Source organism: Myxocyprinus asiaticus, chromosome 12 (assembly GCF_019703515.2).
Source record: "Myxocyprinus asiaticus isolate MX2 ecotype Aquarium Trade chromosome 12, UBuf_Myxa_2, whole genome shotgun sequence".
Taxonomy (NCBI): Eukaryota; Metazoa; Chordata; class Actinopteri; order Cypriniformes; family Catostomidae; genus Myxocyprinus; species Myxocyprinus asiaticus.
The window spans coordinates 51,394,946-51,420,015 of NC_059355.1; the positions used below are offsets into that span (position 1 = coordinate 51,394,946).

The 25,070-nt window shown below is 38.5% G+C and overlaps 3 protein-coding genes across 4 annotated transcripts in view; 2 read left to right on the plus strand and 1 right to left on the minus strand.

The window, feature by feature from the left end:
* Positions 1-1,448: 1,448 nt before the first annotated feature.
* Positions 1,449-11,378, plus strand: LOC127449587 (cyclin-D1-binding protein 1 homolog). Its single transcript, XM_051713121.1, has 11 exons — positions 1,449-1,593; positions 3,872-3,931; positions 4,054-4,133; positions 4,263-4,344; positions 5,120-5,216; positions 6,926-6,999; positions 7,174-7,250; positions 7,426-7,688; positions 8,976-9,036; positions 9,332-9,378; positions 9,560-11,378. The coding sequence occupies exons 1-11, from the start codon at positions 1,485-1,487 to the stop codon at positions 9,669-9,671; spliced, it is 1,062 nt and encodes a 353-aa protein (XP_051569081.1). The 5' UTR covers positions 1,449-1,484; the 3' UTR covers positions 9,672-11,378.
* A 4,023-nt stretch (positions 11,379-15,401) lies between these two features.
* Positions 15,402-23,179, minus strand: LOC127449580 (integral membrane protein GPR180-like). Of its 2 annotated transcripts, none has more exons than XM_051713112.1 (9): positions 22,969-23,179; positions 22,666-22,806; positions 20,118-20,318; positions 19,846-20,026; positions 19,692-19,741; positions 18,334-18,491; positions 18,044-18,211; positions 15,653-15,730; positions 15,402-15,554 (listed from the first exon to the last, which is right to left on the minus strand). In XM_051713112.1, the coding sequence occupies exons 1-9, from the start codon at positions 23,099-23,101 to the stop codon at positions 15,402-15,404; spliced, it is 1,263 nt and encodes a 420-aa protein (XP_051569072.1). In that variant the 5' UTR covers positions 23,102-23,179. The 2 variants fall into 2 exon arrangements, with proteins under 2 accessions (XP_051569072.1, XP_051569071.1); XM_051713111.1 differs by having other exon boundaries at positions 18,044-18,235; positions 22,969-23,177.
* A 154-nt stretch (positions 23,180-23,333) lies between these two features.
* LOC127449588 (dTDP-D-glucose 4,6-dehydratase-like) overlaps positions 23,334-25,070 on the plus strand; it is a 6,653-nt gene continuing 4,916 nt past the window's right edge. The window contains exons 1-2 of the mRNA XM_051713122.1: positions 23,334-23,723; positions 24,644-24,710. Coding sequence (XP_051569082.1) covers positions 23,668-23,723; positions 24,644-24,710 — 123 coding nt within the window. The 5' untranslated portion in view covers positions 23,334-23,667. The remainder of the gene's footprint in view (positions 23,724-24,643; positions 24,711-25,070) is intronic.

The window sequence follows — 25,070 nt, forward strand, 5'->3', positions numbered from 1 at the left end:
TGTTAATGCCAACGGCATACATTTTTCCAAAGGTGTGTATTTTTGGGGGAATTTTTATATTTCAACCTCAGTTCCTATAATACATCTATAATACACTGTGTACACAAAATAGTTACACTCAGGACCTTCAGGACAAAAATGTCCCCATTGAAACCCATTAAAACTGCAATATTTGATCCCAGTGCCATTAAAGCATAAAATCATGAATTCTATGTTATTATACTTTCATTCTGGAGCCCTGGCTTCAAAATTTACATTTTTTATATTTTCCACCAGATGGCGCCATTTTCCTCATGTTTAGCCTATGGAGCAAATACATGCTTTTCCCCTATTCTCTGTTTGCTGTATTATAGAGCACTGCAGGACAATTTAATAAATGATGCAGATAAAATCGTGTGTGTGTTGGTATGGATGTCAGAGTGTGTTTTGTATGCGTGTAATGAGAAATTTGTGTGTGTGTGTAAAAAAACAACAACAGTGGCATTATGTAAACAAACTGGCATTTAAAGGGTTAAAATCCTGAAAATGAATGAATATTTGGTAGTTATGATCAGGACTGATGCTGGTTAAAAAAATTAACTCAGTGAAAGTGGAAAATAATATTAATGTATAATATTTTTATGGCAGTTTTCTGATGCAGACATTTTTGTCCTCTAAGGTCCTGACTTTTTTTTTTTTTTTTTTTTTAAATCTGACACTGCACTAAAAATAATAATGCATCAAAATCAATGTTGTTGCTAACCATTGACATATCCCAGACTGTGATAATAATAATAATAATAAATAATAATAATAAAAAATGCATTTAGTATAATGCATTTACATATATATATATATATATATATATATATATATATATATATATATATATATATAAAACAACAGTGGCATTATATAAACAAACTGGCATTTAAAGGGTTAAAATCCTGAAAATGAATGAATATTTGGTAGTTATGATCAGGACTGATGTTGGTAAATCTAAGTCAGTGAAAGTGGAAAATAATATTAATAATTTAATTTAATTTAATTTTTAATTTCTATATATATATATATATATATATATATATATATATATATATATATATATATATATATATATATATATATATATTATTATTATTATTATTATTATTATTATTATTATGGCAGTTTTATGACGCGGATATTTTTGTCCTCTAAGGACCTCTGAGTAACTTTTTTAAATTGACACACAAGGGTTAATACATTTGACTAAATAAATAGTTCGTTTAACGGTTACTGTATAAGGGCCTAAACATATGAAACTAGTTTAAATGTGTTATTATAATTTTTAGTAATTTTATTTTTAAATTTTATTATTTATAATTGAATGTTTATTTTCAAATTTAAATTAGATTTAAAATATGTAAACAAATAAAAAAACCAAACCAAGGTTGAGGGTGTCGCCAAAAACTCCTTCCGTCGAGACACACGGCTAAAGATTCAACATTTCAGTTCCGCTTCAGATGCATGCGACAGAACCGAACCGAGTCATGAGTGCCGATAATTCAGAGGTTCTTCTGCCTTTACGAAACCTGTTCAACACCGTGAAATGCACCAGAGATCGAGTGAGAGGTGAAGATTATCTGTTTTCACTTTATTTCACTAAACAGAATCAGACTTTTACTATGCTAACGGCTAATCTCTGTTCAAAACAACAATAATAAACATTTACATTTCAATATAAACCTTTACAACGAAACAGAAGAGACTCGATCAAACTTAGTGACTGTTACAAATAGCTGCGGACTAATTTTATGTACAACTTGTGTGTTGCTAACTGCTGATAATGAGCAGGTTGATATTTGAATTATTATGATATTATGGACAAACTGATCACATGATATGAGGACTAGGGTTGCCACCCGTCCCGTATTTAAAGATAAAATCATGTGTTCCATATCGAATCAATATGGGACGCGATTTGTCCCGTATTTAAGATGATCAGATGGCGTCACGGTGAAATAATTCCAGATCACTAATTGAACATTGATATGGTGGATAAGGGACCGTCTGAAAAGTTCACAAATGGTGCTAAAACACTGGAGTTTTTTTCTATATAAATGTTTAATAAGGTCAAACAATGTATGAATATAATCACTGAGTCATAAACACAAGTGCAGGTGAAGGAAAAATAATAAACAAATAAAATAAATAAAAAATTAAAAATATGTATAAACCATCCAAAATGTATACATAAATAAGATAAAGAAGACAATCGAAGGAAAAAAAACATATATATATATATATATATATATATATATATTTTTTTTTTTTTTTTTTTTTTTTTTTTTTTACATAGAAATTATGTATTTTATTTTATAAGTCAGGGGTCAGGAGAGTTTTCATTTTAGCATATAAGAAAGGATATACATTTTTTTATTAATAACGCATATTAACTCAACGCATTTATTGCTAAAACTGTGGAGGATGTGGTTAGGGGCCATGATCCCCCCCCCCATTTAAGTGTCCCTTATTTTAAAACTTCAAAAGTGGCAACCCTAATCAGGACTGTCATTGTTTATGCCAGTGAACTAAAGACAACATATAAAAATGAAATATGATCATATCAGCTCAAATAAACCTTGTAAGAGTGAACATGTTAAATCTCGTCAGAAGCAGTGAAACACGTCATCATATATGTTTATAATCAGTATGTTGCAAAGAAAGTTTAATTAATAGCACTTATTGTAAACAAACATGGCCAAAAACACAAGGTGTTCATTAGGAATGGCAATTCAGTTCAAGGTGTTGTGTCAAATTAAATAGAAAAGTTACGATAAGAATAGAAATTATATCAAAGTATGAAAAGAAGTGGAATGAGAAGTATATAAGGTTTAAATTAAAGGAATATTTCATGCATAATACAAGTTAATCTCAATCGACAGTATTTGTGTCTTAATGTTGATTACCACAAAAATTTATTTCGACTCGTCCCTCCTTTTCTTTAAAAAAGCACAAATGTGTGTTCCAGTGAGACACTTACAATGGAAGTCAATGGGGTCAATCTGTAAACATTAAAATACTCACTGTTTCAACCTTTAAATATAGAGCACATTTAAAAACAACACAAGTTGACCCAAAGTGCTTTACAGATCAAACAAAGAAATAAATAATGACAGAGTTGATTTAAAGTTAAATATAAAACATAATAAAATAAATACAAACATTTAGATACATCATCATGTATTTATGCATTTCAAACTATTCAATAAACTATTCAAAAGATACAGAATAAAAATATGTTTAAAAATGGCTAATGGGGGCCTGGGTATTTCAGCGAGAATTGACGCTGACTACCACACCTGGAGTCGCGAGTTTGAATCCAGGGTGTGCTGAGTGACTCCAGCCAGGTCTCCTAAGCAACCAAATTGGCCCGGTTGCTAGGGAGGGTAGAATCACATGGGGTAACCTCCTCGTGGTCGCTATAATGTGGTTCTCGCTCTCGGTGGGGCGTGTGGTGAGTTGTGCGTGGATGCCGCGGAGAATAGCATGAAGCCTCCACACACACTACGTCTCCATGGTAACGCACTCAACAAGTCACGTGATAAGATGCGCGGATTGACGGTCTCAGACACGGAGGCAACTGAGATTCGTCCTCCGCCACCCGGATTGAGGCGAGTCACTACGCCACCACGAGGACTTAGAGCGCATTGGGAATTGGGCATTAAAAATTGGGGAGAAAAGGCAAAGTTAGTAGGGACAGAGTAGAATATAGTTGTTTTTTCATAATACCTACAAAGATATGAGGAACTCATCCAAATAATATAGCCTATATATAATTATGGCACACATATAATAACTGTTATGTAAAGCTAACAACTTTTTCTTATAACTGTGTTTGTGTTTTCAGATGGAGAATCAAACGAATCTAGTGGGATGTTCAATTTGTCAAACTTCTGGGAGACTCTGAGTTCAGTGTTTTAATGATCTTTTTCGTTCAGAATTAGCACTTATTTCTGTGTTTCAACCCCTCTAATGTACAATCACACAACATTATACACATTAATAACTAGTTTTCTTCTCTCGTCACAGATCAGGCTGTTAAAGCAACATCTCAAGAAGCAACAAAACTCAGTTTAATCTTCTCAAAGCCTCCGGTGCCGTCAGAGGAGGTGCTCTTCTTCATCTTCACCTCCAGAGTTCAGTCATACTGGAGCTTTGATTCATGTTCAACACGTGAACCTCACATGATGTTATGTAATGTTGCTTTAATGGTGTTGATTCATTTCGTGTCATTTCAGGACTGTGCAAAAATAGCAGAATCTGTTCAGAAGAGTGTGCTGACGCTGTCTACAGTTTACTTTTGGTTACCGAAGAGCCAAGGTAAGTTATGACACAATGACAAAAAAGATCAAATGCAAGCTGGTTAATTTGATAATTCTACAGATTTAATGTCCAGTCCAGTAATCTGCCCCAAAATGTGAAACACCCTTTTGAAATGGATCATGTCATAAAACTTCTTCAAAACAAATGTTTAAGAGACATGAGAAGGTCCAGCCAGGTCTCCTAAGCAATCAAATTGGCCCGGTTGCTAGGGAGGGTAGAGTCACATGGGGTAACCTCCTCGTGGTCGTGATTAGTGGTTCTCGCTCTCAACGGGGCGTGTGGTAAGTTGTGCGTGGATCGTGGAGAGTAGCATGAGCCTCCACATGCTGTGAGTCTCCGTGGTGTCATGCACAATGAGTCACGTGATAAGATGCGCGGATTGACGGTCTCAGAAGCGGAAGCAACTGAGACTTGTCCTCCACCACCCGAATTGAGGTGAGTAACTGTGCCACCACGAGGATCTACTAAGTAGTGGGAATTGGGCATTCCAAGTCTATATGAGCTATATAAACGTGTGTTAGATTTGGTTATCTGTACATTCCTGATTTATTTTTTACGGTTATTTTGTGAGCTGACTTTTGTTCAGTGTTGCACAATAAACAGCTATTTTAAATTCCACTGTAGACTGTCTGTATTTGGTAATTTGTCCTTTATTAAAGCTGTTTGGTGACCCTGTAATGATCGGTTAGTGTTCAGACTGTGACGCAACAGTTGAGAAATCTTGTGCTAACTGATATGAAAATAAATAATGACAGTGTCTGGTTTTGTGTAGGAATTACGTTACGGAAGGCCATTCGAGATGCCACCGCTGATGTGTTGGATGGTCTAGTGCAGCTGTTGGACGTTATTCTCTCCTCCACTTTACAAAGGTAACCAACATCTAATTAGCATCAAATCTGTGACAAATTTGCCAGATGAACTGCTGATGACAGGTTTATTCACACCGAGACCGAAATGAATGAAATGAAAACTATTTCACCTCTAAACATCATCTGCAGCCTGAAACTGAACTTTTGATCAGATTTTAGGAGTGAATGCACTTAACTGCATAGAGAGCTATAGGATGCTCCCTTGCTCCCTATTTAGTGAATGACTTAACCTCCAGTGTGCTGTCTGTCTGCACTGGTCTCAGAACAGTTTGAAATGCACCTTATTTTCATCCTAACTCCATATAAAGCCTCTGAAAGACATTTTTCTGTTTTTGCATTAAAACATTTATTCTCAGTGTGTTAATGTACAGTAAATATATAAGAATGCGTGTATTAATGGTAACAGAACCGTATTGTAAAATATTACTAAATAAAATATAGCAAAATTGACATTAAAGTGAAGCAGAAGGGGGCCTGGGTAGCTCAGTGGTAAAATACGCTGACTACCACCCCTGGAGATTGCGAGTTCGAATCCAGGGCGTGCTGAGTGACTCCAGCCAGGTCTCCTAAGCAACCAAATTGGCCCGGTTGCTAGGGAGGGTAGAGTCACATGGGGTAACCTCCTCGTGGTCACTATAATGTTGTTCTCGCTCTCGGTGGGGCACATGGTGAGTTGAGCGTGGTTGCCGCGGTGGATGGTGTGAAGCCTCCATGCGTGCTATGTCTCTGTGGCAACGCGCTCAACAAGCCACGTGATAAGTTGCGTGGATTGACGGTCTCAGACGCGGAGGCAACTGGGATTCGTCCTCCGCCACCCGGACTGAGGCGAATCACTATGCGACCACGAGGACTTAGAGCGCATTGGGAATTGGGCATTCCAAATTGGGAGAACAAGGGGAAAAATCCCCCCCCCAAAAAAAAAAAAAAAAAAAAGTGAAGCAGAATGACCCACAGATGTGTTAATGTTTGAAAATATTCAAAATATGTTTTTTTCATTTTTGAGGGAACACGGTGCTAATTTCCACATATGTGGACATCATGTTTATCAGCGCGCTGACATGTATGAACAGATGTTTTGAAGCGGCATATCAAACGAAACTAGAGACTCTACTCTTTACAACCAAACAGGTTTGCCCGCAAAGATTTTTCCATGATATTAAATAATGTACATTAAGACAAAACACCAGGTATTTTACAAAATATGAGCACATTATATAAATATTAAAACAAGAAAGTATGTATTTACACCGCTTCTAGATTATTTAATTACTGCATATTTGCGTTGATTTTAGTGTTTTTGTGCGTGAAATGAGTAAAAGAGCACAAGAATAAACTCTGATGTCTTTATGTTTAAGAACATTTATAATACATGCACATAATGTATAAGTAGACTTTCAAAAAATGAACGGGTGTATGATTGTATTACAAAGGGTTCGTGAACTGCAGCGATTGTGTAAACTCATCAACATCTGCACGAATACAGCCGGTGTTTGCCAGTTGATTAGTGCCACCAACACACTGGATTGAGCAGCTGCAGCGACTCGAGAAACATGACAGAAACTCTTATCTCAGTCCAAAGAGAGAAAAAAAAAATCAGACTGCTCTCCATTAAAAAAATCTTTGGATTGTCAGCGGACGATTTGTCGGATCCGGTGTGAATAGCGCCATACCGAAGAGTTTTCTGGTACATTCATGTGTTTTTCCTGAAGTTTATCACAGGAGCAGCTGATGTCCACTGGAGGTGTTTGGGTGGCGTGTGACCAGTTTGATCAGCTGCCAAAAGGTTAGAGGGGGAACCGAAACTGAAAGATCTGGAAAGCTCTGACAAACAGTTCCAAACAGATTGAACTGGTTTTGATGATTAGTTTTGTGTTACAAATGATATACCAGGGTTACGATTGAGTGTATTTTATTAAAGCGATTAGATTCTGACCTGTCATTGAAATATTCTTCACAGATAACCGTGGTGCGGTGTTACGAGTCGTGACATCACATGTCAGTTTGGTGAAAGACGCTCTGGAAGAAATGGAGCAGGTCAGGAGAAACTTGAACAGTATTGTTTCTAATGAATCGATACATAAAGTCCTTATCATTTCAATATTTTAATGAATTGTTTACATTTATATGGGCAGTTAATATGACAGTTTTAACGCTCTGATCTTTATTCATGAGAAATACTCACTTTCTGTATCATTAATTCTCTTTGAAGGCGCTGACTGAGGCTCAGGACCCGTTTGGAGACATCTTAGAAGATGATGATGATGATGAAATAGTCGCTCGTGGTAACCAAGATACGTACTGGTCAGAGTCGGACCGTCAGCTCATATCTCAGTGTCAGGGTCTGATGAAGGCGTCCGGCGCATGTTTGCGCAAACTCTCGTCTGCGATCAAAAACAACGGCAGAGTGGATACGGAAGAGAATATCACACAGTTAGACGATCTCGCAGATGCAGCGAAAGAAATCAGCCCGAGGTGTGTTCTAAAGAACATATTGTGTAGGTCCCCCTCATGCCGCCAAAACAGCGCCAACCCGCATCTCAGAACAGCATTCAGAGATGATATTCTTCTCAGCACAGTTGTACAGAGTGGTTATCTGAGTTACCGTAGACTTTGTCAGTTCAAACCAGTCTGGCCATTCTCTGTTGACCTCTGATTAGATAATCGCATGGATGATTGTTGGTGTCAGACTGGCTGGTTTGAGTATTTCTGGGATTTTCACACACAACAGTCTCTAGAATTTACTCAGAATGGTGCCAAAAACACAAAACATCCAGTGAGCGGCAGTTCTGTGGACGGAAACACCTTGTTGATGAGAGAGGTCAACAGAGAATGACCAGATTGGTTTGAACTGATAAAGTCTACAGTAACTCAGATAACCACTCTGTACAATTGTGGTGAGAAGAATATCATCTCTGAATGCTGTTCTGAGATGCGGGTTGGCGCTGCTTTGGTGGCACGAGGGGGACCTACACAATATTAGACAGGTGCTGTTAATGTTGTGGCTGATCGGTGTATAAACCTGTTTAACAGAACATGCCATTGGTACAAAGTGCCTACTAAAATGCCAAGGAAACACTTTATAAACAGTTGTTCTGTTAATTCTCTAAGTGTTTGTTCTCATCAGTTTGAACTGATTTACAGTAAATGTTTGTCCTACACGGTCAAGGAAAACCTGGAAATATCAGGAACAAATCAGGCTGTTTAAATATCCCTACAGTTGCTAAATGCGCCTTTCTAATTAGCAAAATAAAGCTTATAACATGTGAACGGCTCAAATCAAAAGTACTTTATGACAGTTCTGTATTAAAAGCACAATTAATACACAGAGGAGCACAAATAACTCCTTCCTATCAACAGGTTCTAGTCTAAAAAACACAAACACAGTATTGTGTTTTTTTCTCCCAATTTGGAATGCCAACCTAGCAACCGGGCCAATTTGGTTGCTTAGGAGACCTGGCTGGAGTCACTCAGCACACCCTGGATTCGAACTCGTGACTCCAGGTGTGATAGTCAGCATCAATACTCCCTGAGATACCCAGACCCCCCTCACAAACATAGTACAGACGGACACGCGACAGCAGAACTTAAGAATTTTTTTAATCTGTAATAAGTCATGAAAAGTTTGTAGACCTGCTCAGCTCTGCAATATTTCATCAGCTAGTAATTGCTCTTTGTGAGGGAGTAATCTCTAGAACATGATTTAAGGATTCTTGTCTGGTAGGAGTTGTGATCATGTGTGTTTGTTTTATGTGTTTGCAGTGTTGATGATCTCACTCTCAGTCTGTACCCGCCTGTCCATCGCTCTGCTGTTGAACAGAACGTAAGATCTCACACATCAGTTCATAATCACAAATATGAGATGTGTTCAGACTGGAACCCCTCGACTGGTTAAGTCACAATATTAATAACATCACCAGTGGCTTTCGTGTGTCATTTCAGAAGTGCCGATTCAGTTTGAAAGAGTATTAAATCATGTCTCTTTCCAAGAAACGACCTGAATGTCTCAGAGTTCAGTGTTTGGATAAACTGTATCAGTCAAACATTTGGACACACCTGTTATGCACTTTTCAGAATAAAAGTCCTCAACAATGGTGTTTCTTCTTTTGTCACTGTAGGTGTGTAAACTGTCGTGTGTGTTGAAGAAAATGCTGGAGATCACGAGGTAAGAGAGCTTCATGTTGGTTTATTCTGTCTGAACATGATGAAGGATTCTTCTGATCGGTCTCTGTCATCACACCTAATCTCTCGTTTCCTTCACATCACTTACTTTTGCCCGTCACACCCTCTCAGTTTCTGTGATATGATTTCTTTCATCTTCTGCTCCTCTACTCCGCTGTGCTCAGGTGGTGTCATGTGTGTTTGGAGGCTGATGTGTCCTGGGTGGAGTTTCTTAGTGGTGCTGTGGATCACAACCTGGAGAAGATCAAATCACTGCTGCTCCACTCCAGCTCTTAGCGGCTGATCACACGAGAATCTCTTACATGGACTGTGTGTATCGTGTGTGTGCGAGCATGTGTGTGCGAGCGTGTGCGTGCGTGCATGCGTGTGTGAGTGTGCGCGTGTGTGAGTGTGTGCGCGTGTGTGTGAGCGTGTGTATAGTGTGTGTGCGAGCGTGTGTGTGTGTGTGTGTGTGTGTGTGTGAGTGTGTGTATAGTGTGTGTGCGAGCGTGTGTGAGTGTGTGTGAGTGTGTGCGTTTGTGTGTGAGCGTGTGTGTGTGCGTGTGAGTGTGTGTATAGTGTGTGTGCGAGCATGCGTGTGAGTGTGTGTATAGTGTGTGTGCGAGCGTGTGTGTGTGTGTGTGTGCGCGCGCGTGTGAGTGTGTATAGTGTGTGAGCGTGTGCGCGTGTGTGAGTGTGTGTATAGTGTGTGTGTGAGTGTGTGTGTGAGCGTGTGTGTGTGTGAGCGTGTGTGTGTGCGAGCGTGTGTGTGTGTGTGCGTGTGTGTGAGTGTGTATAGTGTGTGTGTGTGAGCGTGTGCGCGTGTGTGTGAGCGTGTGCGCGTGTGTATAGTGTGTGTGTGTGTGTGTGTGTGTGTGAGCGTGTGTGTGTGCGCGTGTGCGTGTGTGTGTGCGCATGTGCATGTGTGAGTGTGTGTATAGTGTGTGTGTGAGGTTTATCTGTGTTACATCTGCTTTAATGAGAGTTAAAACAACATTTGGACATTTTAAGTCTTGTAGAAGAGCGTTATTACACTTCTATATGATCTGAAGGCAGATGATGTCACCAAACAGAGCAAAGCTTATTTTGCATGAAACGTGGACATTTCTCCATAATTCTTCATATTTCCCATGAATAAATCTGTCTTTCCAATCGATGTTATGCTATCAGTTGTATGACTTCTAAAACAATTAAATATGTTTTGAATATATAAAGAATTTGTCATGGAAAAAATTACATTTAACATGTTTTTCTAAATGTAACAGGGTATAATGGGGCTAAAGCCCCAGCATAGGATTTTATTTGTATTTTTTTTTTTTTTGCTGGTTGCAAAGTGTATCAAGATTGAAAATATACATTTATTTTTTTAATATGGATGGAGCAACATAGTTTGTGTGAAAATAAATAATTACGGAAGGTTGTTTTGATTAAACACAGTGTATAAAAGACCCCCGGGGGGTTTCTAGTGATATAGGGTAATTATAGGGGCAATAGATATAGGGCAAAATGTGTCACCTAATGCAAATAATTTTGAGACAGCAAGATGCTTTTTTGAGTAACAAATGAAGACTAATATTTATTCAAAATAACCACCTCAGAAAATGTTGCATCATTGACATTTCAGGACAAACATATGAATCTCCATTGTGATTGGATCGGTCAATGTGAGCCCACTTTGAACATTCTTCAGAACAAATCGATTCTTTTAAACAAGGGGGCTTTTATATTCCAAAAACTATCAAAAATATTATATAATGTATGTGGTGATGTGGGCGTGGCCGAGCGACGTCTGTGGAGAGCGAGGCTGAGAGGAAGAACGATAAGGATTGACACCTGTGGGAAATTATTTTTAACAGCTGTTTGTGTTTGCAGTGAGAGCTGGAGAGAGATAAAAGTGGCAATCCAGACCGCCGGAGGAGAGAGAGAGATGCACAATGTTGACTGTGTGTTCATTCATTTATGTTGTGCCGAAAAGTGTAGAAATAAAACTCACATTGGATTGTTCACCCGGCTCCCGCTTCCTCCTTCAGAGAGAGTTAAAGATCTGTGTCACAATATAATACTATAAAAACTAAAGATGTAATTACCTCAAACAAAAGTGAAAACAAATAAGTATTTAGGCTCAAAATAAATGTGATAATTTCAGGGTTTGTCATTAGCAACATACATTTGCAACATTTTAAAATAATTAAATGTTCGATCAAATTACCTCAAAATCAACCTTTAGACATTGTCACTTTTCAATGTTTTGGGAGAAAATTTAATTAAAAGTGCCTTTAGCCTCTTGTACCCCATGTCTCCAGAACTCAAATACATTTTCACCTCTTTTGCAATTTTCGCTCAAATGACTCTTTATTACCGGCTGGTGTTGGAACAGCTTGTATTTCAACACAGATTGTGAGCACAAAAACGCTACAATGAAAACAAAGACAACAATGTTTATTTGAAGGATGATGTAACTAGACAAATAAAAATACAATTGAATTGTCATTATTTCACTAAACATTTCTGCATTTACTTTTGATATGATATATAAAGTGAGTTTTCTCCCAATTTGGAATGCCCAATTCCCACTGCTTAGTAGGTCCTCGTGGTGGTGCGGTTACCTCAATCCGGGTGGCGGAGGACAAGTCTCAGTTGCCTCCGCTTCCGAGACCGTCAATCCGTGCATCTTATCACGTGACTCGTTGTGCATGACACCGCGGAGACTCACAGCATGTGGAGGCTCATGCTACTCTCCACGATCCACACACAACTCACCACACGCCCCATTGAGAGCGAGAACCACATAATCACGACCACGAGGAGGTTACCCCATGTGACTCTACTCTCCCTAGCAACCAGGCCAATTTGGTTGCTTAGGAGACCTGGCTGGAGTCACTCAGCACACCCTGGATTCGAACTCGCGACTCCAGAGGTGATAGTCAGCATCTGGGATTTTATTTATTTTGGACATCATATCTAATGTGAATTTTGATTGTTTCCTTGCGAGTGTAAAGACTGTTTTCACGGAGTGTTTCCCCTCTGTGAGTGTGCGTGTGTGTGTGTGAGTGTGTGTGTTTCTGTGTGAGTGTGTGTCTGCGTGAGTGTGAGTGTGTGTGTCTGTGTGAGTGTGTGTGTTTCTGTGTGAGTGTGTGTCTGTGTGAGTGTCTGTGTGAGTGTGTGTGTCTGTGTGAGTGTGTGTGTTTCTGTGTGAGTGTGTGTGTGTGTGAGAGTGTGTGTTTCTGTGTGAGTGTGTGTCTGCGTGAGTGTGAGTGTGTGTGTTTCTGTGTGAGTGTGTGTCTGTGTGTGTGTCTGTGTGAGTGTGTGTTTCTGTGTGAGTGTGTCTGTGAGTGTGTCTGTGTGAGTGTGTCTGTGTGAGTGTGTGTTTCTGTGTGAGTGTGTGTGTCTGTGTGAGTGTGTCTGTGTGAGTGAGTGTGTGTGTGTGTGAGGTGTCTGTGTGTGTGTGTGTGTGTGTGTGTGTGTGTGTGTGTGTGTGTGTGTAGATGTGTGTGTACAGGTTTAACCTTCGTTGTGGGGACCAAATGTACCCACAAGGATAGTAAAACCTGAGATCACCTACGTTGTGAGGACCAAGTATTGAGAATCAACCTGTTCTGTGACATATGGAAATAACATACTAAATGATGTTTTACTGAAAATGTAAAAATGCAGAAAGTTTTTTGTGAGGGTTAGGTTTAGGGGTAGGGTTAGGGTTAGGGGATATATTCTATAGTTTGTACAGTATAAAAATCATTATGTCTATGGAGAGTCCTCATAATGATAGCTGTACCAACATGTGTGTGTGCGTGTGTGTGTGTGTGTGTGTGTGTTTAGGGGTAGGGTTAGGGGATATATTCTATAGTTTGTACAGTATAAAAATCATTATGTCTATGGAGAGTCCTCATAATGATAGCTGCACCAACATGTGTGTGTGTGTGTATGTCTGTGTGTCTCTGTGTTTAGTGTGTGTGTGTTGTGTGTGTTTGTGTGAGTGTGTGTGTGAGTGTGTGTCTGTGTGTTGTGTGTGTGTGTGATTACATTAACTCTTCCAGTGGTGTGAAACTGTAGCTATTAATCAATAACATTGTTCAGAATATGATTTGATTCTTATTCAAATTGGTTCTAGAAGCGGAAAGAAATCAGTATTTCCCTGTAGTCAATATAGACACATTCTGTACACTTCTGTATTTATAAGTCATTTAAACTGTCTGTCACATGCTTGGTTGATATTTATTGTGTTTATGATTTTTCTTTGATATTTTCATGTTTTGGCTCCATCTTGAAGAGCAGAAAAAGAAACCTCTGTTCCTCCAGTTCATGAATTAGATTCAGAGATGATGTGCATCATGTTTCAGTTTCAGGGAAACATTAACACAACAGAGTACTAAAAGTGTACAGACGGTTCCTGTTTGTTGTGTTTGAGTTACAGTATTTAATGAGTATTTTCATAATGACACACAGATAATCTCCTCATTAGCATATGTGCATGACTGGAATTATGACAATCATTCTGATTCATCAGTGTGTGTAATATGTTTATTAACCACAATGCTGAATACATTTCAAGTCCTTAACAACACATGCACAATTAACAGTATTTGTGCAACTCATTGCAAAAACGGCACATAATATAATGTTAAATGTAATAAATGTTCGTAATGTTATCATTTTCTCAAAACATAATCATTATTACACTAAGAGCACATAAAATAATATATTTTTTAGCTAAATGTAATAGGTTATTACAGTATGAGAAATGTAATACATTATGAACTCACCAAAACATTTTAATTAAAAATTTAATAATTTTGTCATTTTGTAATAATTTTCAAAAAAACAAAAGTATCCTTTTTAAGGCATAAAGAAATATTGGTATTCCTTTATAATAATACATTTTGGAAACTTTAGAGTCCTTTTCCTCAAAAACAAGTTTTTATGACAGTCACTAATTAAATGATTAAATCTAAACAATGATTAGAAACATTATAATGATATAATCAGAAAGTGGAGACTTTCTTTTTGAATTCAGTGCATAAACCTCAAAACGTGTTTCTGGATCAAAGTGACTCAAAATGATGGAGCCGGTCACAAAATTATTGCATTTTTATGAAAATACAGTATTTGAGTTCACAATGTAGCTTTAAATGCATTCAGTTCTCTTAATGTAATAACCTAATAAATATATATTATTACACTGAGAGAAAATTATTCTTTTATAAACATTGTTTCATTGTGTGCTGTTATTACATTATCAGTTGCTACAGTGAGTTCATAATGTAATTCATTTCCCATCAAATAACCTATGACATTTTATTACATGAACATTTATTACAATTTACTTATTACATTATGTGAAGTTGTTACATTATGAGTTGCTACATTTCCCAACATCTGAAGTGTGCGGGATCCAGTAATAGATCGATAAATATCATCAATATTCATGTATTTAATATTCATTCACAGCACAAGTCCGTCTTCACATCATGATTGTCATTTCAGGCACTTGTGGGAAAAAAACGATGCAGATTGCATTTTGAGAAATAATAATAATAATTAAAAAAAAAAAAAAAGTATTGTCATTTGCATGATTGCTTGGACAGAGAACGCTCCTTTGACTTTACCTTTCTTTCTTTTGCACAATCACAGATGAAGTTGATCGGCTTTATGAACGGACAGCTGCTCACTTCTGTCACACACTTGACATGAGTTTTGCCTTCAGCTGTGTTCCTCAGGTAAAGGTGAGTCATTTCAACCTTAAACAAGCATTTCAATGGAACTGAACGTATGAAATTTATATTACATCATCTCTGATGAATAAGCCCTCTGTGCACTTCCTCTGAAGCTCAATGCAGACTGGATGTGCAGTTGTTTTCAATGAGTGACAGCAGACATTGACTCTCGAGTGTGTGTGTGTGTGTGTGTGTGTGTGTGTGTGTGTGACGCTGAACTCTCTCCGTCTGCTCGTTCTCTCTCTCTGTGTATGTGGGGCTGCCGGTCCCTGTTTATTCTAGCTGCTACAGCGCATTAGCGTTTCCCGTGTAACGCTCAGTATCGTCCTCGTGCTGTTCTGCTCATGGTGAGAGGGAGAGTGACGGACGACAGCGATGAAACCTCCCAGTACAGACTGCGCGACAGGAAGAGACGATACAACACCACGACTGAGATGGACTGACACAGAATCACTCCGATCGTAATCACCTACAATAACACACAGACACATGATCTGATGATCAGACTGATTGTGGTTCAGTACATCATCATGGTTTGTAATGGATTGATGTTTATTTCTCTCTCACCTTCTCTCGCTGATGCTCGTTGAGTAAAACAGAGAACAGGACGAGAACCGGATGACAGAGGAACCACAGGAAACAGCCCTGAAACACAACTGATTTACTGCCGTGAACACAGACATGCAGTGTTAGAACAGACTCGTCCATATTGCAGCTTATTCTGACCAAGAACTGCCCACTTTAGTCAGGAAGAGACTGTTTGATTGACATCATATTGACAGCAATCAACCACTGTTTACGGGCACGTTTATCTAGAATGGTCAAAATCTGACCGGCATGAAAAAACTCTTGTGATGAGAATTTCTGTCCAAATGAAATAAACATTGATTATTTAATACACGTCTGCTTGTGGATATTAACTCTGAATATTTATCCACGTGAAAAGCTTTACTGATTAGTTCTTCCTTAAAAGCACTTATTGTATCAAACTGGTACCTTGTTAAACATGACTTTGTTTCTCGGCAGACTAATAAAAAAAAAAGTTTGTGCACCTTTTTATTTCTTTTTTTTCTCCCCAATTTGGAATGCCCAATTCCCAATGCGCTCTAAGTCCTCGTGGTGGCGTAGTGACTCGCCTCAATCCGGGTGGTGGAGGACGAATCTCAGTTGCCTCCACGTCTGAGACCGTCAATCCGCGCATCTTATCACGTGACTTGTTGAGCGCGTTACCGTGGAGACCTAGTGCGTGTGGAGGCTTCACGCTATTCTCTGCGGCATCCACGCACAACTCACCACGCGCCCCACGAGAGCGAGAACCACATTTTAGCGACCACGAGGAGGTTACCCCATGTGACTCTACTCTCCCTAGCAACCGGGCCAGTTTGGTTGCTTAGGAGACCTGGCTGGAGTCACTCAGCACACCCTGGATTCAAACTCGTGACTCCAGGTGTGATAGTCTGCGTCAATACTCGCTGAGATACCCAGGCCCCTAAAGTTGTGCACCTTTACAGAAATTGACATGACCCTCATTTTTTTCCAGATCTATTAAATTATTCAAATTAAATTTACACAAAGCAGTGACTTGAATACAGCTCTTCTATGATGTTTTCAAAGTCTATTTTTTTAATATTTTTTTCCCGGGCTTAAAGTGTGTAACCGTCTGGAGACAGTAAAAAAAAAAAAAAAAAAAAAAAAAGTGACAATTTTGTTTTAAAATACGATTCATATTTGAAATTCTTTTGTCCACCAATCAAAGTCCAGTGGTGTAACCAACGTGTAGGTCGCCGTTTTGTTGTAACCCTAAGAAAATGTCCTGGGCCAATTTGGTTGCTTAGGAGACCTGCCCTGGCACATCCTGGATTCGAACTCATGACTCCAGGTGTGGTAGTCAGTGTCAGTACTCGCTGAGATAACGGCTTTTTTAAAGAAAAGGAGGGACGATTCTAAATTAATTTTTGTGGTAATCAACATTATGACACAAATGCTGTCGACTGAGATTAACTTGTATTGAACCCGGAATATTCCTTAAACATGTTTTAATAGAAAATGCTATAAATGTTTTTTTTGTTTTTTTTTAAACCACATGGACACAAAGAAGAAAACTTTTTGAAATATTTCTAATTTTTATCACCTCGGACAACCATATTTGTCAATGACTGAATTACGTAAAGTCATCCAGATTAGATCAGATTGTAAAATCATCCAGATTAGAGAAAGTGTTTTCCAGTTTTGTGTGCATTATGCATCAGACGGTCAGTGAACTGACGGTGTGTCATCTGAGACTAGTGCTTGAACAATAGACTTTATTTACAGCAGCGCCTTCTTTGATTTTTGACAACGAGTCTGTGAGGGATAGATGTACAGTCTCTTCAGTGAGTTGTACATTTGTTTAAGTGTTTAATTAATTTTTTTAAAAATTATATTTATTTATACAGTGAAATAGTTTTTTTCACATATCCCAGCTAAGCTGGGGTCAGAGCACAGGGTCAGCCATGATACAGCACCCCTGGAGCAGATAGGGTCAAGGGCCTTGCTCAAGGGCCCAACAGTGGCATCTTGGCAGTGCTGGGGCTTGAACCCCCGACCTTCTGATCAGTAACCCAGAGCCTTAACCACTGAGCCATCACTTTAATTGTTCTGCTAATGAAACACTTAAAAAACATTCTTTCCATGAACATTTAATAGACTCAAAACTAGTTGTGAAAAATGAGATGTGATCTAGGAGACTTTTATTCAGTGTGTGTCATTAAAGAGACGGTACATCTATCCCTCACAGCCTCGTTTTCATTCCTGTTAAAAATCAAAGATGGCGCCGCTGTGAATAAGCTCTATGAGTAATTAATAGAACACTTACTTACCTGTATGAGACAGAGACAGTGAATGAAAAGTGTATTTAATGAGTTCTTGACACACACACACACACACACACATACATACATGTATCAGAGTTGGCGTTACCTTGGCGAAGGTGAGATAGAAGTCTCTTTTGAGCGCGCTCCGTTCAGCTGCGATGATCTGATACAGCACTGATGCCAGAAACAGAGCGAGAGCGACACGCAGTGCCATCAGCAGCCACCCCGCCACACTGCCATGAGCGTGAAAACTGTGATGCTCCGTGTCCTCAAACTGCTCCCAGATCAGCAGCGCCCCCTACAGACACACATGGGTACTGTCCATCAGGAAATACTGCAGGGTGAATAACAGTGTGAGACGGCGGTACAGCACGAGTGAATGTGTGTTGATCTGACCTGTGCGATGACTGCGCCCATTGCCAGCGCAGTAGATCCAGGTGTGGAGTCCCACTGCAGCGGTTTACACTGAGACTTCCTGCTGCGACTCAGAGACCAGCCCACACACAAACTCAACAACATGTACAACATCTGCACCTGAGCGATCAGATCACACACTGAACACACACAAACACAAAGAGTCAATTAGCTGCGGTGCATACAAACAACACAAGTTTCTAAAGGCACTAAAAATCAGATTTGTTTGATTTCAAGGTTCTTTTAACCTCGTGTGACCCTGTGTCCACATGTGTGGACATTGCATTTTGGCTTCACTATACGCAATGCATAATTTAAATGAATTAAAACTGACTGAACACTGTTCGTAATGGTTAAAGGGTTGTCATTTAAGGTTTAAACTTCTGGCGCACAGTGTCACGTGTCACAACAGCATGATGTTGACTTCCAGGAAGCGCTACTCCATCAAAAGTGCTTCTGGTAAGAAATCTCTTTAAGTTTTTTTACTGAAACCTGTTTGGTTGTAAAGAGTAGAGTCTCTAGTTTCGTTTGATATGCCGCTTTAAAACATCTGTTCATACGTGTCAGCGCGCCGATAAACATGATGTCCACATATGTGGAAATTAGCACCGCATTCCCTCAAAAATTAAAAAACATATTTTGAATATTTTCAAACATTAACACATCTGTGGGTCATTCTGCTTCACTTTAATGTCAATTTTGCTATATTTTATTTGTAATATTTTACGATACGGTTCTGTTAACATTAATAAATACATTGTTATATATTTACTGTACATTATCACATTGAGAATAAATGTTTTAATGCAAAAGCTGGAAAATGTGTCTTTCAGAGGCTTTATATGGAGTTAGAATGAAAATAAGGTGCATTTCAAACTGTTCTGAGACCAGCGCAGACAGACAGCACACTGGAGGTTAAGTCATTCACTAAATAGGGAGCAAGGGAGCATCCTATAGCTCTCTATGCAGTTAAGTGCATTCACTCCTAAAATCTGATCAAAAGTTCAGTTTCAGGCTGCAGATGATGTTTGGATCACTCAACATGTTTGACAGACATGTGACAATGATAATCAGTACATAGATTCAGAATTTATAATGTATCATTTTATTTTAACATGATTGACAGTGATTGGATGATGCTGGACATTACTTTGAATCAGAATTATTTATTCTGCTTTATAGAAAATCAGCTGTAATGTCTGTAACGTCTCAAAAACATGAATAATCAACACTCCTGGACACATAATAAACTATTTGATGACTGTCTATAGCTTGGTATTTATTCAGTGTGAATAGAGCAACTGATGATGTGATGCAGTGTGAAAGAGATGATGACTCACACTCGGCGAGACTGCCCGTCAGAGGCGTGCCGACACCATCTCTAGCGTACCTGAAAACAGAAACCGTACGCAAACTCATTATAACATTCCATTCTCCTTTTTATAATCATAATAAATGCTCTTTATATTGATATAAGAGCGACTGTTGTCTCACCGTGCCATGTGTATGTAGTTGAACAGCATGGACGCTCCCTGCAGCAGGAGCGCAGTGGATAAAACCTTCAGCACCGTGAGCATCGGCCCGCCTTTATTCAACGCCTGCCACAGCGGCTGCACGTAGATACATGACGCTATGAAATACGCCAAGATCAACAGGAAGTAGAAGCTGTGCAGACCTGCAGTGGCACATAAATATCAAACATTAAACTACGTTTCTATGACACATGAATATGAGATGAGGAAATGGTGTAACTCATGACGTCTCACCAGCCTCCTCCGCGCTGAAGTGATCCAGTGGGTTTCCCGCGGCGTCAGGGTTGAGCAGTGTGATCTGGAAGCGGACGTCTTCCAATACACCGTCAATCTGCCCGTCCTGACAGGTGTAGCGGTCTGCGTACATCACATGCCACAGCTGTGGCGTCGACTGCTGCGGTATGGACTGGTTACTCTCTTCTTTACTCAGATGAACTAGGGTTTCATTTTAAATCAGACATGTACATGCTTATTAACAGTGTTATAACCAGTGATAATGCTTATATAGCACATGAACAATAACTAAAGTCTTTGTTCATGCACTTCAAGATGTCACTATGAACCTTTCCCTCTGGATGATTATTTAACCCTTTAATGCATAGCTTGTGTCTTTAGTGCCAGGACCTCATTCCACCCCTATACCTCATTCATTTTTTGGAGTTATGCCCACACCTTTTTTAGTGTTCCTCAATCTGTCTTATAAATCATCTAACAATAAAAATAAAAAAATACAATGCATAATGTACGATAGTTAAATAAAATAGAGTAGAAAATATTCTTCACATATCTTTTGTTTGTTGACATCAAAGGCTGCGTGTTCAATCAAATAACTGTATCATGATACCTCGTGGTGGCGTAGTGACTCGTCTCAATCCGGGTGGCGGAGGACGAATCTCAGTTGCCTCCATGTCTGAGACCGTCAATCCGTGCATCTTATCACGTGGCTTGTTGAGCGCATTACCGCGGAGACGTAGTGCGTGTGGAGGCTTCACGCTATTCTCCGTGATCCACGCACAACTCACCACGCGCCCCACCGAGAGCGAGAACCACACTAGGGATGGGCGATACCACTTATTTTCTTTTCAATCCGATACCAATAAAGTCCAATATCGTTGATATAGTTACCAATACCGATACTTCTATTAAATTGATTTATTTTTTTTATTTCTTGGGATAAAATGTGTCATTTCAAATATAATTTTTAGTCATAATTCAAGTATTTATTTATTTATTACATTTGTGAGCCTAAACAGAAAATTATTAGACTTCTGTTTTGTTTACCCTTACAAAAAATTAACCATATTTTCACCACAGCAACTATAGTTTAACCATGAGGTTTAGTTAACCATAGTTACCACACAATTAACCATGGTTACTACTACAATATTACTATAGTAAAACCATGGTTAACTTTTTTTATTTATTACTTATTAACAACAATTACACACAATTATAAAATTATAAGAAATAAGAAATGTCACCTTTAGATATGTTGTTATTTCAGCATGAATTTACTCCAGAAGCTGTTTCTCTGATTTGATATCATTACTCTACAAGATGCTGATCCCTCGTTTGAACGAGCGTTGTGATGTCACATGCATGTTTAGATGAGTTCCCATCCTGCAAAAGTATTTGCTAATATGACCTAATCCTTTTTATTTCACTTTGAAGCTTATGATTATTGTTCATGTTCATGGTAACCACCAAATAATAATATCCCTATTTTATTTTTTTTTAGAATCAATATTTTTGATACAACATCAGTATCAGAAGTATTGATACTTTAGGATCAATCTACCCATCCCTAAACCAAACATTATAGCGACCACGAGGAGGTTACCCCATGTGACTCTACCCTCCCTAGCAACCGGGCCAATTTGGTTGCTTAGGAGACCTGACTGGAGTCACTCAGCACACCCTGGATTCAAACTCGTGACTCCAGGTGTGATAGTCAGCGTCAATACTCGCTGAGATACCCAGGACCCTATTAATTGAATAATTAAAATTACATAATATAAATTATATTAATATTAATACAAATGTTCAAAAAAAAGTTCAGTGTTTGATTTAAGGACATTTTTGTACGATAACAAATTTTGGTGCCATGTTGGGTCGCCAAAGTAAAATCTGGGTGCTGAAGCAAAAGCAGCTGAGAAACACGGATCTAAACATCAGAACTGTTTGAGATTCTACACAAATGTCCAGATAAGAAAACGAGCAGCCACATGTCGAGTCTAAACATGTGAAGTCTCAACTCAAAGTTCATGTGTAACATAAAAAAACTAAATAAGAATGTTGCTCTGAACATATAATCTAATGTAGTGGTTAAAGGAATATTCCGGGTTCAATCTCAGTCGACAGCATTTGTGGCATAATGTTGATTACCACAAAAATTAATTTCGACTCGTTCCTCTTTATCTTTAAAAAAAAGCACAAATGTGTGTTCCAGTGAGACACTTACAATGGAAGTCAATGGGGTCAATATTTGGAGGGTTTAATTGCAGATTTGAGTTGTAAAGTTTAAAATGTTGTCTTTACAGTTGTTTTAGGGTTTTGGGGTTTACGCCATTTACAGATTGACCCCATTGACTTCCATTGTAAGTGTCTCACTGGAACACAAATTTGTGCTTTTTTTTAAAGACAAAGAGAGACGAGTCGAAATTAATTTTTGTGGTAATCAACATTATGCCACAAACGCTGTCGACTGAACCCGGAATATTCCTTTAAAACTGGCTCAGAATGTTCCTGAACACAATGTTGTTCTTGAATGAATGAATCTTACTGGAGATTTGAGCCGCTGAGACTCTCTCCAGACAGCTGAGATTGTCAAACTCCTGCATCCCCTGAAACAACAGCAGTCTGCCCTCCTTCTGTACTGCTGTGAGAACATCATCCACTCGATACAGCAGCAGACCATTCTCACCTGAGACATTAATGAAGACATGACGTCACTGCAGGTGTGCCAACATACCCTATATACATTCACATTTCTCATTTAATCATCACATGCATGCAAGGGAAAGAAAGACCAACACAAGCCAAAATGCTAATTATAATTTTTATCTGAGATGCCACACACACTCACCATGATAGAGAAATCTGGTGATATATTGCCCATTATTTTCTCTCGCTGCGTCGCTCCGGAAAACTCCAGAAACCGTTTTTCCAGTTACAGGACTGTATAAAAGAACAATGACGATTATTAAATAGGGAAACATTATTTTATTTCAATAAAACCTCTTGATTCTCTTTAGTCACTGCAATGAATGAGGGCAACACTGTCCCCTTCCTCCCACTACATGATTGACTTCTGTTGTAACCAATCAAATCACACTATGTCAGTTCAGTGTACATATATTAGCCAATGAGAGCGCAGCAGAGGCGGGGCATAACCGCTGGCAGCTGAGCTCATACGTGTCACCGCTGCCGTTAAACTGCTCAGACTGTCGTGATGTTTGTGTTTGGGGAGTAAACGATGCGTCCAAAAAACATTTAATTATTTTATGAAGGCAAATAAATCATCCGTATATGAATGGAAACACCGAAGCACAGTCTAAAACAGTGAGTGACGTAATAGACCGTGATTAACAGTGACGTCATGCGTTACATGTAGAGTATCGATCAAAACACGCGCGTCAATTTCGTGATGAAAGTCCATTATTAAAAAGTTAATTATGCTGGTTATACTCGCTGCCACTTCATCTATGACCTCGTCAATACTCTACAGCTTTTTCCAACTGATGTCCAGTATTAATAAAGAGCGTTTTATTGATTGACATGTGAAATGTTGTGCATCAGTGATGATCAGACTGTACTGGTGACTGGAGGAGCTGGATTCATGTAAGTCACTCATTTACTGTCACTCATTCAATCACCTTTACAGTGTTCATCTGCAGGTACAGTGGCTCTAAGAAGTGTTTGGACGAACTTCAAAATGTGTGAACGTCAATGTAATAAATAGCAAAATACCAAAGCCAGTGCCATGTAGTGCCAAGCACACTTCTCAGTGAAAGCAATAGCCATCCCAGATGTGTATGACTTTCTTTCTTCTGCAGAACACAAATGAAGATTTTTAGATGAATATTTCAGCTCTGTCAGGTCCATACAATGCAAGTGAATGGTGACCAGAACTTTGAAGCTCCAGAAAGCACATAAAGGCCGTATAAAAAATAATCCATAAGACTCCAGTGGTTTAATCCATGTTTTCAGAAGATATATGATAGGTGTGGGTGAGAAACAGATCAATATTTATGTCCTTTTTTTTTTTTTTTTTTTTACTATAAATTATCCTCCCTGCTCAGTCAATCTCCACTTTAACTTTCACTTTCCCATTCTTTTTATTCTGTTTTTGGTGTTTCCTATTCTTCATGAATATCGCCCCCTAAGGGGCAGGGAGGAAAATTTATGACAAAAAATGACTTAAATATTGATCTGTTTGTCACTCACACCTATCATATCACTTCTGAAGACATGGATTAAACCACTGGGGTCTTATGGATTACTTTTATGCTGCTTTTATGTGCTTTTTGGATCTTCAAAGTTCTGGTCACCATTCACTTGTATTGTATGGACCTACAGAGCTGAAATATTCTCCTAAAAATCTTCATTTGTGTTCTGCAGAAGAAAGAAAGTCACACACATCTGGGATGGCATGAGGGTGAGTAAATGATTCATTTTTGGGTGAACTGTCCCTTTAATGGAACAAATATGTTTTGGTTGTCACTGTGAGACTCATAATGAAGTTACTCTTTTATTTTCAGTGGATCTCATTTAATCAATGCATTGTCTGTGAGATACCCACACTGGAGAATCATCAATATAGATAAAGTAAGTCTCTCTGTTATCTTTACAGCATTCTATTAACATTTTACCCACATTAAAGGAATATTCTGTGTTCAGTACAAGTTAATCTCAATCGACAGCATTTGTGGCATAATGTTGATTACCACAAATATTAATTTCAACCCGTTCCTCCTTTTCTTTAAAAAAGCACGAATCTGTGTTCTAGTGAGACACTTACAATGGAAGTCAATGGGGTCAATTTTTGGAGGGTTTAAAGGCAGAAATGTGATGCTTATAATTTTATAAAAGCACTTACATTAATTCTAAAATTAAAATTCATGTATTATTTGAGCTGTAAAGTTGTTTAAAACTTCATTTTAAGGTTTAAAGCGTTACATCGTCATG

Excerpts from the sequence above, each read along its gene's own strand:
- LOC127449580 (XM_051713111.1), bottom strand. The coding sequence starts at position 23,101 with ATGTTTCCCTATTTAATAATCGTCATTGTTCTTTTATACAGTCCTGTA. Across the intron at positions 22,807-22,968 it reads CACCAGATTTCTCTATCATG|GTGAGAATGGTCTGCTGCTG; the intron begins GTGAGTGTGTGT and ends TTAATGTCTCAG. Across the intron at positions 15,731-18,043 it reads TCTATCTCACCTTCGCCAAG|GGCTGTTTCCTGTGGTTCCT; the intron begins GTAACGCCAACT and ends GTTGTGTTTCAG.
- LOC127449587 (XM_051713121.1), top strand. The coding sequence starts at position 1,485 with ATGCATGCGACAGAACCGAACCGAGTCATGAGTGCCGATAATTCAGAG. Across the intron at positions 4,134-4,262 it reads CTCCGGTGCCGTCAGAGGAG|GACTGTGCAAAAATAGCAGA; the intron begins GTGCTCTTCTTC and ends GTGTCATTTCAG. Across the intron at positions 7,251-7,425 it reads CTCTGGAAGAAATGGAGCAG|GCGCTGACTGAGGCTCAGGA; the intron begins GTCAGGAGAAAC and ends TTCTCTTTGAAG.